The sequence below is a fragment of the Buceros rhinoceros genome, unplaced genomic scaffold (genome assembly GCF_000710305.1).
Source record: "Buceros rhinoceros silvestris isolate BGI_N320 unplaced genomic scaffold, ASM71030v1 scaffold3797, whole genome shotgun sequence".
Lineage (NCBI taxonomy): Eukaryota > Metazoa > Chordata > Aves > Bucerotiformes > Bucerotidae > Buceros > Buceros rhinoceros.
In genome coordinates, this window is record NW_010420288.1 from 77,967 (window position 1) to 95,068 (window position 17,102).

At 38.1% G+C, this 17,102-nt stretch overlaps 1 protein-coding gene across 1 annotated transcript in view; it reads left to right on the top strand.

The window, feature by feature from the left end:
- Window positions 1–17,102, top strand: part of KHDRBS2 (KH domain containing, RNA binding, signal transduction associated 2) — a gene marked incomplete at both ends in the record, with an annotated part of 146,202 nt that overhangs the window by 76,005 nt on the left and 53,095 nt on the right. Inside the window, one exon of the mRNA XM_010139249.1 lies at window positions 13,407–13,553. Coding sequence (XP_010137551.1) covers window positions 13,407–13,553 — 147 coding nt within the window. The remainder of the gene's footprint in view (window positions 1–13,406; window positions 13,554–17,102) is intronic.

Sequence of the window (17,102 nt, forward strand, 5' to 3'; positions counted from 1 at the left end):
GATGTGTCTTGCTCGCTCCAGTTTATCTTGGGAGTTTGAGCAGTGAATAGGGTAAAATAGCCATGGTCAAGAAAAGGAGCAGGCAAGAAGGTGTGTGATTAGTTCAGGCACTCATACAGGAGTATTGAAGGAGTTATATTCCAGTCCCTGTCTCATTAATTCTGTACCTTTTTTTTTTTTAAGGTAGTAATTTTCCATACAGCGGTGCCTAGTCTTCACAGCTTGGTATGGCAAGCCCTGCAGTAGCCCTTCTGCTCTCATGCCATTGCACACCCAGTGTGGTGATACAGCTCTTTAGAACAAATATGGTTGGTCCCAGGATTCCCTGAAGGGCTAGGTTTTCTGCACCTGCATAGAAAAAGCATTGTCTGTCCACTAATTATTCATGTCTCAAGAGTTTCCAGCAAGGAGGAGGAGACTAGAAGGGGCTTGTTTCTACCTGAGCAAGTTAGGAATTTTTAACGAGACTCAAACAAGGAGTGAGCTGGGGGCACGATTTTGTCTTACTTCTCCATCTTGCCTTCTGTTTCCAGGAGTCTCATAGATGTGCATTTACCATGTGAGGGGGGTGATGGCAGAGGGCACAGATGGGAGGGGACTGCTGGCACTACAGGAGTAAAAGGCCTGTAGCTTTTTTCTGAAGCATCTTTGGGAAAGAGGTTTTTAGGAGCAAGCCGTCTGTATGACTTGTCCTGGCAGTCCGTGCAGATGAAGTCCAGAGAGGACACAAGTCTGGTGCCCTAGATGTTTGGCAGAGCTTAAAAGTCCTGTCTGCTCATCCTCCAGGATCTTACAATTCATGTATTGCCAAGGTAAGGATTCAGCAGGGTAGATTCGAGTCTGACTGCCCTGTGTGTTCCAGAGAAACGGGAGGTGAGAACTGGAATCTCCTTAAGATGAAGGAGGACTGTGACTGAGTTTTTCAGTTCTGCTGCAGCACTCCAGTTATTAGGCTGTTACGTGGGGCAGCTTTGCCTCTTTCTCTCCTTGCTCAACTAGATGCATGATCTCAGGAGCAGACTTTGTGGTCTGATGCCCAAATACATTGTGATGCCTTAACAGATAGACCTCTAAGTTCCAGTGGCAGCAGGAGTTAAGGTGCAACCTTACTAGAGAAGAGTTTAGAAGGAACCTCCTAGTTTATAAACAAACTTTTTTTTTTTTAAAGCTGCTTTTTTAAATGGCTGCTTTGCAATTAGAGTAGGTTATTTGGATTATCTTTCAGGAGTACCTAATTGCCCTTTCTGACTACTTAAGACACCCTAGCACCTAAATTTGGTACTGTAAATCACCTGCTAATTTTTCAGCTTTGTGCAACCTGAGTTAAGTACACAAATAGATGCTCCAAATCATTGCAACACATTAGATCAGAGGACTGTGATAGAACATGAAACTGAGTCCTGATCTTAGTATATGATGGAAGAATGTGGTCAGATTCCTGTATGGTTTATCTTTTTTAAGAAATATAACAAATATAATACTTTCTTATCATCCAGTACCTGTGTTGTGTCACAGTAATTACCTGACACAATATTACAATAATGGGATGTTCTGAGTTCAGCTAGGGTAGGGTTAATTTTTACAAGAAGCTGGGAGGGGTCACAGGCAGGATAGCCAAACCGAACCAGCCAGTGGGATATTTGATATCATACTGGTGTCATGCCCAGCATACATAAGGAGGGAGCTGGCCAGGGAAGGCTCACACGGTTTGAAAGCAGCCAGCTGGTGGTTTCCAGGCAGTGAGCTGTTTGTGTGGTATATCACTCACTTTATATATTACTCAATTAGTATTATTGTTATTACTGTTGTTTCTTCTCTCTTTGTGGTGTTCTGTTAAACTTCCCTTATCTCAGCCCATGGGGTTTTATTTTTTTCTCCTGATTCTCCTTCCATTCCCACCGCGGGACAGGAGAAGTAGTGAGCGAGCAGCCCTATGGTGCTTAGTTGCCAGCTGTGCCTAAACCACAACATGGGATTAATAGCGCATTGACACCAAAACGCGTTTCCAGTAGCAAAAGTTTGTCATGTTCTTGTCAGAAATTTCATGCACAAGCTTCCAAAAGCCTTTGCCAATCTTCTTACCTATAGAGTCACAGAACGGTAGGGGTTTGAAGGGATCTCTGGAGATCATCTAGTCCAACACCCTGCTAAAGCAGGTTCACCTAGAGCAAGTTGCACAGGATAGGTTTTAAGTATCTCCAGAGAAGGAGACTCCACAACCTGCCTGGGCAGCCTGTTCCAGTGCTCTATCATCCTCAAGAGTAAAGTAGTTTTTCCTCAACTTCCAATGGAACTTCTTGTATTCCAGTTTGTCCTGTTGCCTCTTGTCCTGTTGCTGGACAACACTGAAAAGAGTCTGGCCTCATCCACCTGACTACTTCTGTTTTCCATCTGTAAAATGGTAGTTGCAATTTGTCTGCCTCATGTAGATAGATTACAAGCGATTTGGGATATTAGCTGCCTTCTTCTTCATGCTTAACACAATGGTGTCCTGATCTTGATGGGGTCTTAAGGTTACATTGTAGTACTGATAGCAATACAAGTAAACAAATTACATGTCATTAGTCCTGGAGCGTATCAATCGAATTGAGGTATTGTATGCAGTTTTGATTCCTGTGATTTATATTCGTTGACTCTGGCAATGGAAGTTAGCAGTGCAGAATTTTCAAAGATCTGATGAAGGTGATACCAAGTATGACTTTCAGTTAGAAATGCCCCTGAACAAAACCTTTGCTGAGGTTGTGAGTGCCTGCTCTAGAGACTGTGGGTCAAAACCTGCATTCCAGGAGTCCTATTCCTGGCCCTGTTTCTGGATGATGGTGTGACCTCAAACAAGCTTTGTGCATACTGGTCCCAAATATGCTCTTAATAGCATAAGGCCAGGAACAGTGCTGGTGAGCTTCCAGTCAGTGGGGGACTCTCCAGATTCCTGTGAATTTGCTAGATGATTGAAAGGGTTCCTGCTCCACTAAAAAGTGCAGAATGAAAACTACCAGTGCTGGAGTGGTATTTCTCCCCTGACATGTATGTTCTCCCAAGGACAAGTGCATGTTCCCTCTCTGGGGCCATCTCTGTGCACCTTGAAAATACTTCCTAATATGAAAGATGAACATCAGGTCATTGAGAGCTCCACATGACTAGTTTATCTCCTGGACACCTAAGTCAAGGTAAATGAATCCTACTCAACGAACTCTAATTATTCAACCATCCTGTAACTATCTTTTCAAACTGAGACCTTTGTCTCAGGGCCAGCACATAGCAAAAACTTAGGGTTGAACATAGCATGGGGAGAGTGATTATGTCCTCAAAGAACTTGGGTCGTTTGTTCTTTGAATGCTTTGAATGAAAAAAAAAAGTTCAGATGGAAAATGTAGCACAAGGAGCTAAGCCTGTTAGGAGCCAAAGCTCTGCTGAATTTCTGTGATGCATGTATTCCCAATTTAGGATTTATTTTTTATTTTACCTTCTTTTCAATTTAGGAGGGAAGGAAAGAAAGAAAAGGTTTTTTTCAGCATCCAATAGCAGTTGGAACATTTGAGGATGCTCATACAACGATAAAAATACCCTCATCTTTTGTCTCAAAGCTGTGGAGAAACTGCTATAAGCAGGACTGCTGTGCAGTTTTATTTTACATTTATTTGTACTAGTGTTGAAAATGAGCAATGAGGAAGACCACAAGTGTTGCATCACTAAAGAACTGGAAAACAAATGCAATAGTTCAGTTTTGGCCAGAGGCGGGTTACCCTGTTTCCTGGGAAAAAGTTTTTTATTGAAGGAAATTTTGTGGTAAACCAATGGTGACATTAGGTACAATTGGCTATAATTGATTAATGTAATCTGCATAATTTGTGATTATCTAAGGTATGGCTACCATGTAATAAAACTTTTGAAACACTCAAAGCCTGTCCACAAGGTTATGTCTTCTTATGTAAATCTGAGAGGATAAAGGGGGTTGGAGGAGTGCTTTAAATTGCCAAGGATGATCTGGGTGATAAAACTTAAGCACAAAATGAATGTTAATTTTTAGTGCAGCAAAATTAGCTGACTCTTCAAAGATTTCTAGTACTTAACCTTTTCAGGAGTAGAGTGATCTGCTTTCAACTGAATTTTTAAATTATTTTACTCTTGCAATTTTATGTTTGGTGTGTTTGTGATAGTCTGTTGAGGTTTGGATACCATAAGAGTGCTCACAGGAGACAAGAAGGTCTGGGGAAAGGAGAAGGAGCAGCATGCTGTGAACTTTTAGAGGAGATGCTCTTAGTCACTGACATCTTGGGCAGGCCTCTTTAGTACCAGTGACCCTTTCAGCCTAAGTTCCACTGAGGTGAATGAATGCCTGATTTTTCCTTTGGAGCAGTTCAAAGAACAACATGAAATTCTGAACATTGGACTTCCCAGAGGAATGCCCTAGCCATCCTCCAGGCTACTTTCTCTGTGATACTAGGAATTTTGTGTACCTTGCCAAAGAAGTCGGTCTGCTTTCCAGTGAGGATACATCTTTGTTCTTCTTAAGTAAATAACATATTCTAAAAATTTGTAACTGGGAACACTAGAGTTCCTGTTGGAGCCACAGGAGTGTTACCCCAGCCAAAAGTGACCATCATTCCCCCCACCATGTCAAGTTATCTTAAGATAAACAAACTTGTCAGAAATCATTTTGACTTCCTTTACTTTTTCTTTACAAGTAGTAGCTTCTTAAATCACCCTCTCATGGTTCTGATTTCAGTTCAGATCTAGACTGCACAGTCAAGGAGCTGGATGTTACCTGAATTTTCCATGGTCCAAGTACTCCGCACATTCCATGAAAATGAGCCTTCTAGTAAATTGCTGTTAGATTTGCTATAATGACTTCTCATTAAAAAAATCAAGGTTTTTGGTCAGACTCATTTCTAGCTTATATTGGAATAATATCCTTACTTTTTTCCATTATGAGAAGATTATAAAATGTATTCTTCCATCTTTGCAGAGCAAGTCACTATCATAGCTGAGATGACCAAGAATCTATTTGCAAGCAATTTTATTTGCATTCAGTAAGTGTCAGAAATAAAATCATGACATATCTAATATTGCTATAACATAGTCATTTGTTAACTACTTCTGACACTTTTGTGAGAAATCATCCAAGAATTTGTACTCTCAGTAAAATTTATTTGTCTAAATGAATATAACTTGAGTGGTTAGATTTTCTGGACAGTAGAGGAAAAAGTAATTTGGCCATTGAGAAGGGTGTTTCTGTTCTTTGTCATTATGCAAAACCTAATCCTACAAGGAAAGAAAAACTAAGTGAAAACTGCAAAGTCATGTGTGACTGTGAAATATGACAGGAAATGTCTCATTTGCAATACATTAAAATTCTAGCTCTGAACAAGAATATGTTTGTGAAAAAGAGTTTGACACACTGGTTGATTCTTCAGGTATTTGATTTATCTCTTATTTGAAAGACTTTTTTAGAAGATAGCATATTTTTTAAATCATTTCAGGTATTGAAATGTTTGGGTGTCTGTAAATGACACTAGAGATAGTGTTTGCCATTTATTTATCAAATTCCTTTCCCTCCTTCATTCCGCAGAGTTCAGTTTGCCTCCGCCAAAGTGGATTCCTTCAACTGATGTGGTCTCTGCATCACTGAATGTGAATCAAGGATATATAGAAAACAGTGGTCTCTTTCTGTATTTGGTGGTAGGATGCTCAAATCCATTCACTGCTTTTGTTTGCAATGTTATGGTTAATCAAGAGACAGCAAATAATTATTGGCAATCAGCCCAGTTGCAGGAAAGTGAACTTTGTAATGCAGCTCATCAGCCAGGTCTTTAAACTACTGGAAACTGAACAAACCATCCCCATTCTCCTGCCTAGGCCAATATGGCAGTCAGGGAGAAGTCCCTTTCCTTATCCCAAGTGATCCCTTATCTCCTAAGAAGAGAAGGACTTTTCCTGCATACCATTGTGTTTCTTGGTACAAAGCATTAGCGTGGAAATCTGCTTCAGTGGTGGAAACTCACTAGAAAAAGCAATGAGGAGTTACACTTGCACAGGTTTCCCAGTTGAACTTCAAAGGGTTGGCCAGAGACATAAAAGCATTATTGTTCAAAAAGTCTCGCTGCCTGGGAGGGTCAAGAGAGGCTGCCTCCGCAGGAGATGAGGAGGTGAAGTCAGCAGTCAGTTCTCCACACATCTTGCAGCAGTCATGATTCCTGAATTTGCAGCTGAAAGGGTCTGTAAATCTCTCCTCTGCACTGTCTCTGTTCTGCTTACAATGAGCAATCAAGAGTGGCTGAAGTGGCCTTGCTTCTGGATGAAACACTTGTAATAGGACATTGAGCTCATTTGAATACTAATCAGTAGCAGGATCTTTTAAACAATATGTGCAACCTAGGGAGAAACACTATTAGAAGTGAGTTCCATATTTCGCACATAACCGCCGTTAAGTGCACATGTCTATGTTATAGGTATTGTTTAATCATAAATAAACACCTGACACATCAGCAAGCAAATATAAATATCATAGGACAAAAACACAGTAGAATTGCATGTTGTTTTATTCTATGTGTATACAACATATCATGCCCCACTATATGTGTTCACGTTTCCAAATGTGACAGAATAATGTAAGTATGAGTTCAATCAGCAGCTTCTGCAAGTTGCAGGACTGAAAGCTTCAATGAGAACGTAAGAACTAGTGAAAGTTGATTCTTCCAAGAATTAGTTGTTTAAGGTTATACTGAACTGCAGGAACATCAAAATTGCCAAGACTTTCATGTTCGACTCCTCATATGAAAATGTTTCTGTACTCATAATCATCCTTTTCATCTTGACATTTTTCTGATCTAATAGTCTTTTTTTTAAATGGGGCCACCAGAACAGTCGTTAGTATTGAAGGTGGGGGATAGTACAGGGTTTGCAGTTTCATTTATTTTCCTTTCTAAAAAATACCTAATAGAGGATGTCAGTTTAGTTATGTTGGACACTAAACAAATTCTTTCTCTAGAACTCAATGTAATGCCTCCAAGATCTTTCTCCTGAAATAGTGTTATCTGGAGTCTTTCATACTACATACTGATAGAGCTGGTTTTTATCACTGGAGAGTTTTTATTACTGTTCAACTCATTTTCTGGATCACTTCTGAATAGTTTAACAGAACATGTCCCTGAATAGTTGTTGTGGGATTCATCTAGCAACTTCCCTAAAATGAACACCTATCTCCTAGCTTTTGTAAAGCATAACTTAATGAGCATCCCAGCTGCTACCTCATTAAGGAAAAGGGCAGCAGCTCTGCTTTTTTATTCTGTAGGAGTGTATTCAGAACATCTATCTTATTTAGTCTCTCACTAGCTTATTAATCCCAAAGAAGCTCAAGCCTGAAATAACTATCAGATCTCCTTCACCTTATATGCAGTGCTGCTTGTCAGACACTTCTGTGTCTGAGGGGTATTTACTGTGGACGACTCTAGTGTTTATAGATTTCAGAGATAGGAAGCAACTGAACAGGAATTTAGATGGCCACAACTGGTGTTTAGGATCAAAATCATGCCTAAATCCTGGGTGTTTAACTTCTTTGGCAGCTGTAAGCAAAGCGAGTAGGATACACAGTTAGAATCGGGAATGGCTTGGAATTTTTATGTAGGCATCTACAATAACCATGAGGCACCAAAGGGCATTAAGTGCCTAAGGGCATTCGTGGTTTTATTCTCTAGGCTGATGTTTGGGGAAGCATCCTTCATCAAATAAACAAGCAGTTATCTGTAAGTGTGTTTTTGGAGCTTTCATCATGAAATTGGTTTAAATACTAATAAATTAATTCACAAAGTGAAGCTTCAATTTCCTCCAGAGTCAAAGATAGGTTAAGTGCACATACTAGCCTTCTGCTGACTGGCTCTTTGGAAGTACCAGTATTTCATTCTGCTTATACAGACAATAGCTTAGGAACGTGTTTTTCCCTCCAGAATTTTCTGTATGGTCAAAATACTCTTTCTACTATTTTCTACGGGTGTCCAAAACCAAACTCTTTCAAGTACTTGACTACTATACAATGGAGCTGACTTATACGTCAGTTTGATAGTGCATAGTGAAAGAATTCATTGAGAACCTCGAGAACTTCAAAGCATTTCTTGAAATACAAGTCCCTATACTTAAAGACAGAATGCCCATAACAAATCTTACCATACAAATATTCTGCCTATTTATTCCTTGGAGAAAAAGCTGCATTCTTATAGGACCAATGATAATAATAATAATAATAGTAATAAACCTAATGACAGAGAAGAAAAAAAAGTAGGATAATTAATTTAAATTTTCCTGTTTGTATATTTTAAATGGCAAATATTAGTTTTTATTTAATACAGCTTTTGAGAACACTGTTTATACTTCACAGATATCAAGATTAATATTTCTTGAATATTACAAATTGTAAATAAATAAATATCCTTCTATTATTGTCAGTGTATAGAATTCTTAACATACATAGTTAAACTTCTTTTCAAGATGTGTGATGATTTGTCACCAGCTAGCTTGTTGATTTACCGAAAACATTAGTAGGGCTTTCCAGTGTCTGTAACATTTGTATCAGTTTTAAGTTGACTGTTCACCTTCTCTGTCTCTAAAAAAAAGGAGTTAAAATTTATAAAACCAAGATAACTTGGCTCCAAACACAATGAAATAAGTAGAGCTAGAAAGATGTAATAGTAAGATGATTTCCGGAAAGTAAGAATGACAGCAGAGGAAAAGAAAGTACATTTTTCTCCAACCAGTGTAAACAAAGCTATGTCTGCTTTGCTCGAAGGATATTTTTCTCTTGTGCCACAGGCTCGTTGCCTTATTTTTGACACAGTAAGTCTTTAAATTTCTTACAGTGTCATCAGCCATTGTGAATATCTCTAGTCATAATTTTTTTAAATAACTAAATAATTGTCTTTATCCTTCCGAATGTTTTCATTTGGCACTCTGTCAATTTTCTGCCACGTAATTTATACATAGGTACATAGATACATAGTTGCTGTTCACAGTGGTTGCTGATTGTAGTCTCCATTTTGGCACATACCACTTTAATGTGTTAACCTTTCTCCTAACATCATTTTCTTTCACAACATTTATATTTTTTTGTTCATCTAATGTTCACCTGAAGTGTTCAGGCCCTTTCAGTAGAAATTCAATATTCTTTCTGTATGCCTCTATTTCATTATGAGGTCTCTGTAGCTGACTGCAGGTGTTGTACACCCGCTCTCTTATCTCTGCTTGTTAAGGGTCGAGGGCCGAGGCAAATAACCCCTCGAATTTCCTTAACGATTCTCCTCTGTCTTATTAAAGACAGAAGGAGTTTAGGGGAGAAAAGAAGAAATTCACACCTCGGTTTGAATTTGGGAAGCTGAAACAAAACTTTTAATAAACAATAAAGCCACACAACTATTCTCTACTAATACATATGCACAAACCGAGAAAGGAAAAATAACGAAGAAGAGAAGGTTTACACAAGCTGTTCTTTTCAAGGTCAGTTCTCTGGGCAGGCATCCAACAGCAAGGTGGGAGTAAAGGCTTCTGCCGGCCTCCAGGCGGAGAGCAAGATAAAGTTCTGTCTGCGGCTGTGTCCCAGGCGGAGCAGAATTCCTCTCACGGTGAAATGGGGGGGGGAGAAACCCCGCGGGCAGATTTAATAGCAGAAGAGCTCTCGGCACAAAAGGGAGTTGAAGTCCAGATATCCTCACCCGATTCAGACAGTACAGGGCTCACGGCAGAACAGTTCAGAGTCTGCAGTCCGATGCAGGCCCTCAGGTCTCGGTCTGGGTTCGGCCTGGTCAGGCCTGGACATCTGCCAGCAGGTCTGCAGCAGGCCACCTTCGTGCAGCCGTCTGGAAGCCCAAGGGAGAGAACACTCCTCCGGCCTGCTGCTTTTAAAGGCTCCCGACGTAACGTTCCACCTGACTCTCTTAGCCAATTAAATGCGGAATTATCGTTTTTGCATGGAATAATTCTTTTTGTCCATTACCCAAAACAAGGAAGTTTTAGCTCAAACCAGGACACTGCTGTATGGGCTCTCCTCATGTACTCACCACCTCCATCTTTATTCTTCTTCCTGAGTGAGAGTAACTGGTTTAAAAACAAGCGTCAATGGATGGCCAAAGTCCTTCAGCTTTGCTCTGTACTCTGTGGAGAACTTTTCCCTTCCAATGTATCCATTCTCAAATTGTTCCTCCTTTTTTTTTCTTTTTCCTCTATTTCTCCACTGATAGGACCTAGGACCTGAAAGCTTTTTAACCCCAAAACGGGTACCACTAAGACATTATATCTATGCTGATTTACTCATTACCATATAGTTCACTTGTTACTTTTACTACAATCAGTGTTGCAGACAACATCTTGATTCTTGCATTTATGTCTGAATTAAAAATTAATAGGTTTGCATTTGTCAAACTGCTCGCTCATTAATTATCTTCTTAGCATTGTCCATTGATCTTATGAGTAATGCCTGTGTAGCAACAACACAGTGATTATCATCTCTGTCTAGTCTCTGTGCGATCGTTTTATTTGCAAATTCTTGCAAGAGATGAAATCCACTGCAGTGGACTTGTTCGTCAAGTACCCGTTGTTTTCTTTTCATAGCTGTATTTGTTACACTGTAGAAAGTTCTATGTATTGTATTGATGAAAGTAATCTCTGAGGTACACATAATTCGCACTGCAGGTTTCTATTATTCTTGGGTATTCTGTTATTTCAATTTTATGAGGACATTTTCTATTCATCAATCTGAATGGTGTAATTTTGTTTGCTATGCAAAATCTATTTGTTCTTCCAAGTTACTTCCAGAAGTTTTATTCAAGCATTTTGGCCAGGATTCCAGCCAGAAATCAGTTCTCTGTCAGCACACATCCTTTCAAAATAGTAAGGCTGCTTTCTCATTCAGAGATAATTCATCATTTTTCTTGGCCTTTATGTTCTTATCACTCACTTCACTTTTGCAGAGGTTGGTACTCCTCAAATTTCTGGTGTAGAGTTTTATAATTAGTTTTCCCTGCTTTGGTCTACTGGAAATTACAAAACACAGCAGATGTTTTGAAATACCCGGTATCTTTTATGAGGGAATGGGTTATGGAGCCATGCGTCCAGCTAAGGGTGGAAAAGGATCACGACGAGGGGGCAGTTGTCTCTGGAGGGTGGTGTGTGTTTCCTCTGTTGTGCTCAACCTGCAGTGGAGTTAAACATCACCATGCAGGGAGAACCATATTATTAACCTGAGGGTCAGTAAAAGAGAAGTTGCCATCACTGATCCCAAAGTCCAGGGAATGAATACTGTTCATTTTTTAAATCTGAACTGATCAGATTCCAGGTTTGTTATGGTTTGACTGTTTTCAGGGTAGTTCTCTACAGAGAATCCATCAGGCTTTCAATGCACTTTGTCTTTCACTGTGATTTGGATCATGTCTACATGAGTAAGCTTAAGCAGTTACAATTTCTGTGCTAGGGATGTGGGCGAATGACTGGGCTTCTGGGTAGATCCCAGCCAAGGCTGTGCAAGCCAAACAGGGTCTGGAAAACTGCTGGATGTGTCGTGGGAAATCATAGAACATAGACAGCTGTGAGAATCTGACAAACGTTATAGACAGCGCCGTGGGGAATAGCTGGAACTCATAGTTGGTTAAGGCAGAATTGTATGAGGAGCAAAGTCCACAGGTAACAGGACTCCTGCAGTAGAGACCTTCAGGGGCGCAGAGTCTTGCAAGGCCAACAACACTCAGGCAACCCTATAAATAGCACCATATATATAAGGTTGATTTATGATAATCTCACACATTTTGTCTTTACGGAACAGATGCTGGAAAGTCTCACAATCCATCTCGGTTTCTACCAGTAATATATGGGCTGTTTTTTCCTTACTGTGTTAGTTTGAATCAGAAGTGCGGTTTAGAGGAGAGCCTCCTGATCATTCCCGGTGCCTGAGCCGTTACTGACAGTGAGCAGAGTTCAAATACTTTTTCCAGAAAATTGAAAAGTACTGTAACATCTCGTGGTAGACTGTTATATTAATGCTCTGATTCTTACAGACATTCCAATGAGATTTCAGCGATAAATGAAAATGCCACAGATACTTTAACTGCAAAGATAAAAATATTCTACCATCTGTGCTGAGTATCTTAATTTCTAGTCTTTAGTTGAAAACAATTATGTCATTTCTGAACTTTTAAAAATCAAATAATGGATCACATTTATTTATCATGTAGTCAGATCTAGAGCTCTGGAGCTAAAGAACATAACCATTGTGTATTCTGTGAAAAACTGGAAGGGCTGGATCTTCTGCTGTAGGTGAAAAGAGCTGTATGCGTATTGATTGAAGTTTAGCATCGTGCAAGTCCTTTTAGTGTCAAGCAATGGTTGCAAGTTTTATATCTTGGATATCTATATGTTCATAAAATATTATTTAGTACATACTTAAAAGCTGTAACTTCTTAGTCAGTTTTAAGGAAATTAGTTCTTTTTCTTGTTTTTTTTCATGATTCTGTTTTTCCATCTGTCAAATATGGATATACATAGATACTTTCTTCAAAATTGCATTTCTCAAAATATTTTTAAAGACTGAGTTTTCAACTCATCATTTCTTCATTATTGCTATCTTGTATAGCAAAGACATAATTTTTTCAATATGTTGTCATAGCTAATGCCATTAACATGATCACTATTTTATATATTTTCTGTTTATACAGAGGTAAGTACAGTGAATGTGTGTTACAATTTAAATTCACTTTCTCAAAGCCTTGATAAGTAAGTGGATTGACATTTCAGAATATTAACATAAAGTAGGATCATTAGGCTTATTTTATAGCTGGAAAAACTGGGACACAAAGATTGTCAAGATAAATCTAGGTGAGGTGAATCACCATCTTAACCAGTGTACACTAAATTGCATGGGTAACATATATCAGAATGGGACTTAAACTCAGACTTCATTCTCAAGTAGACATATTTGAGGGCATACTTTCCTTTAGCGATACTGAAATGTACAGCATGCAAATGTTAAATAAATAACTTTAAAACTTTAACAAACAATAGCATTTGTTAAAGTTCTCCAGAATGGTTAAATAGATCTTTATTTTATTTTTTTGTGAATGGCTACAATTCAGACAGATTAATGCAGCTTTTTCATTATGGATTTAATGCTTCAGTACTTGTTTCTGGAGTATTTAGCATTTTTCACTGTGATGATTAAAATCTGTTGTAGATGATAATTATGCTGGTTTTATCATTCAACCAAAATTGATTTTTAAATATCTAAGTAGCTTGTACTAGACTTTTATTTCTCAAAGGGTTTGGAAGTCTGCTTATATTATATCCTTTTGTCATGCTCTCTGTAAATGCTAAATCAATACCAAATTAGTAGAATCCTAGTTCTAAAAAAAAAAACAACCACCTTTTTTTCATAGGAGGAAGAACTACGGAAAAGTGGAGAAGCCAAATATGCACACTTGAGTGATGAACTTCACGTATTAATTGAAGTATTTGCTCCACCTGGGGAGGCATATTCTCGAATGAGTCATGCCTTGGAAGAAATAAAAAAATTCCTCGTACCCGTAAGTGGCTTATAGCATTCTTCTGTGAATGGTTATCATTTTGCTGCATTGAATTTGTCTCTTCTTGAAGCATCTTTAGCTCAAGGAAAAAAAAATATGTTCTGTTGAACATTCATCTTTCATTCTTTTGTCTCATGGAAATGCCAAACTGGCCATTAATTGTCACAGTTGATGCCCTGATATATTTTCTAGGCATTTTATTATTTCAATTTGTCATTTTTTATTTTCCTTTCTTGGGTTTCCAAGGGGAAGGTGGATTACTTTTTTTTCTGGTTCCCAACATTAGTCATTAGTATGCGAGTACACTTTCAAGATTTTTGAGTATTTAAGTCTGTAAAAACATTTATGTATATGTCATGATTTATCTAACTATCTTGCTAATAAGATTAGTGAATTTCTTGTGGAGCAAAGAGCATGAGCAAAACATTCCTCAGACGTTTCTGTTCAGACAGCTAGTTGTGACTCAGAATATAATTTAGCAGTCCTTCCTCATCTAGGAGAGTACAGAGACATATTCTAAAGCTGGGAACCTTTTCAGTGTGATTTGTACTAAATATATCACTTTCTAAAATATTTACCTTTTTGTCTATTTATTTTCCATCAAACTCTCTGAAATTTATTTTCTCCGCATTTATACAGTATTCCATGATATATTCAAACTTAAAAATTGTCCTAGACTTTAGGCATGTGCATACTAAATGCTAAGTAAAGGTTGCTGTGTACTCATGTAGTTCTAGTACTAGAATTACTTGAGTTTTCATCTGAGGTCTATCCTGAGACTATTCAGCGCTCTAAAAATGTTCAGGACTTGCATTTCTTAAGAAAAATACAATGGGAGCTTGTTTCTACTTGTGATAAAAAAATGAAGTGTAATAATAATAATGGAATAATAATGGAAGGATCCAATAATTGCCTTTTTATTATGAGTAATATGAAGACAAGATAAAAGAGGTGTTCAAATGAGGCATACGTATATTTGCATGGCAGAACTTAGATGTTTTATTTGGTGGGGGCTTCTTGGTGGGGAGAAAAGAACACGAGTACAATATTTAAGTACATGATTATAAGTGTTCAGATTTTTTAGAGCAACTAAATATTTTTAAGAATACAAAATAAGCAACTTAAAACTGTTTAAAATAAACAGCAAGATATTTCTTTTAAATAATGAAGTTTATTTCCAGGCGAGTGCCCATAAACAAGCTACATTTTAAACAAGTTGATTCTATCTTTCTGATTCTTCCTTTCCACCTCCTTATTATGCTTCTGATTTGGGAATACTGGTAATAAAATACTATATAAAATTCAGGAAAATAACCATGAGGCAAGAGAGCATCCTTTTCATGGTTTCTGAATGTGTTGAACATACAATACGAGGGACAAATGAGGTCAGTGTTGTAATGCTGGCAGCATTTCCTGGAATGACATTTTGACTGCAAGTTAACGAAGATCTGGAAGCCATAACACTGAAAGAAAACTTATAATTAAGTAAAGTGTTCCTGAAGAGTCTGGAGTGTTATAGCTAAAGATGGAAACAGGGCCAATTACAAAGATTTCCAGTCTCGGGCCTTTGGATAACCCTATTTCCATGTGTTTGTGACTTTGACAAACTTAAATTTCTTTCTGTAAGACGTTAGTTTTTAAAGTTATCTTTGTATGTCCTTCATTCTGGAAGAAAGCTTCAGCATTATCGCATGATGCAGTGATGATGGTACTGGTTGCTATGCCCCCCATGGGTTTTTAACATACATTACGTATTCTGTCACGTATTGTATATCTGTCCATAGAGAAAATCTGTTCTGGGTGAATAAGGGAGAGCAAGCAGTGTGTGATGAGAGTGGTGGTATAAATAGTGGTGTGTTGCTGTTGTAAACAACCACCATCTGTATATTTTCTGTGGCACGTTATTTATTGATAAGGATCATATGTATTTTCCAGCACAAGTATAATATCTCCACTGGAGGAAATATAAAAACAGGTTCTTTGTTACGAGATTTTGAGCTTGGTTGGCGGTGGCAATAATCACTCCAAACAAGTAATAATTGTACTTTATGGCTTGTTTGTTAGTTTTATCCCCTCTCCTTCATTTCATATTTACAATCATTTACAAAGCAATTATTAAGTGGCTGGTTACAACATGTGTCAAGGGGTTTGCACTGAAAAAACTTGCATTAGATAATTTCCTTTTTGTTCCCTATTTATAGCATCTCTTGAATTTGTTTTATGATGTTTTGTTGTTTGTAAGACCTAATTTATTGCAGCAGTGAATACTACAATTACATGACAGGGATGAAAGCAGTAGAATCTAATTATTAACTGAAGCAAAGTTTTAATGAATGAGTACTTTTGATTTAAATATGATTACTTAATTTTCACCTTTGACTTTGCCTAAGAATAGTATCAAATTTTTTGCTAGTGAAGATTTCACCTCCAGGTGAGAGACAGAACTAAGTACTGCTATTTACGCTGGCTGTTCTACATGTTAACATGTTTCAAAGCTGCAGGCAGCTCGGCCTCAGGTGGTGTGTTGGGATCCCTCCAACAGGCATTTTGGTGAATAGTTGAACCCCCCATGCCTGCAGCCTTGGGTAGTTCGCCAACTGACACACTTTTAAAGCCAAGCTGCTTTATTTACTGTCCGCTGTTTCCATTTTGCAAATGGCTTGAGGTCTGCATGGGAGCTGCTGTCAGAGCGTTGCTAACTGTTAGATAAGATTTAATTTGCAACAGCTTTGCTAGATCTTTTGTGGGATTTGTGCAAAGCTTTGGCTTTCAGGGGCAGGGGGTGTCTTGTATCTGATTACTAGCTAGATATTGTGCTCCATTTTATTTTGCTGTTTACTCTCAATATGAAAATTTGACTATAATCAAAATACGATACATCAAAACACCTGTAACTAAATAAGCAGAATTAATATCTCAGAGTTTTGAAACACAACTGCCTGCTCCTTTTTTTTTTTGGCAACCTAGTAAAAATAAAACCCAAAATGTGCCCCTCCAAGTTGAGGTTTTACATTAAAGATCAATTTTGGAAGTTATGTTAACATAATGTAGGTTATCCAGTATTAGCTATGTGGAAAGTCCAAGCAGTAGGGATGCTTAAGGAGGAGCACATGTGTTTTGCAGATACACCTCTGTGACCCACACAGATTCAAGAAAATCCATATGATGGATTTTTTTCACGGATTCAAGAAAATCCATGACTGCCAAGTACTTCTGACCCAAACTGCCAGTATGCCAGGAACCCAGGTCTGACTGAGGAACCTGTCTGATGTTATGTCTCTGCCTCAGGGTGGAATGCAGGGTCAGTGGACTAGAAGGGGACATGTTTACCATGGCCAATATTGGGGGTTAATAGCCTAGAAGCTTCTCAGGTTCTGCGGATTTTAAAGGTTCATAACTATTAAATACTGTGAAACATTCTTCACCACAACTAAGCAATTAAATGCTATATCATTCTTATCAGATATGACTATATGATTCTGATTTACATCCAAAAGTACAAATACATTTCTTCAACACTAGTTTTTCCATTTAGTAAGAGGCTATACC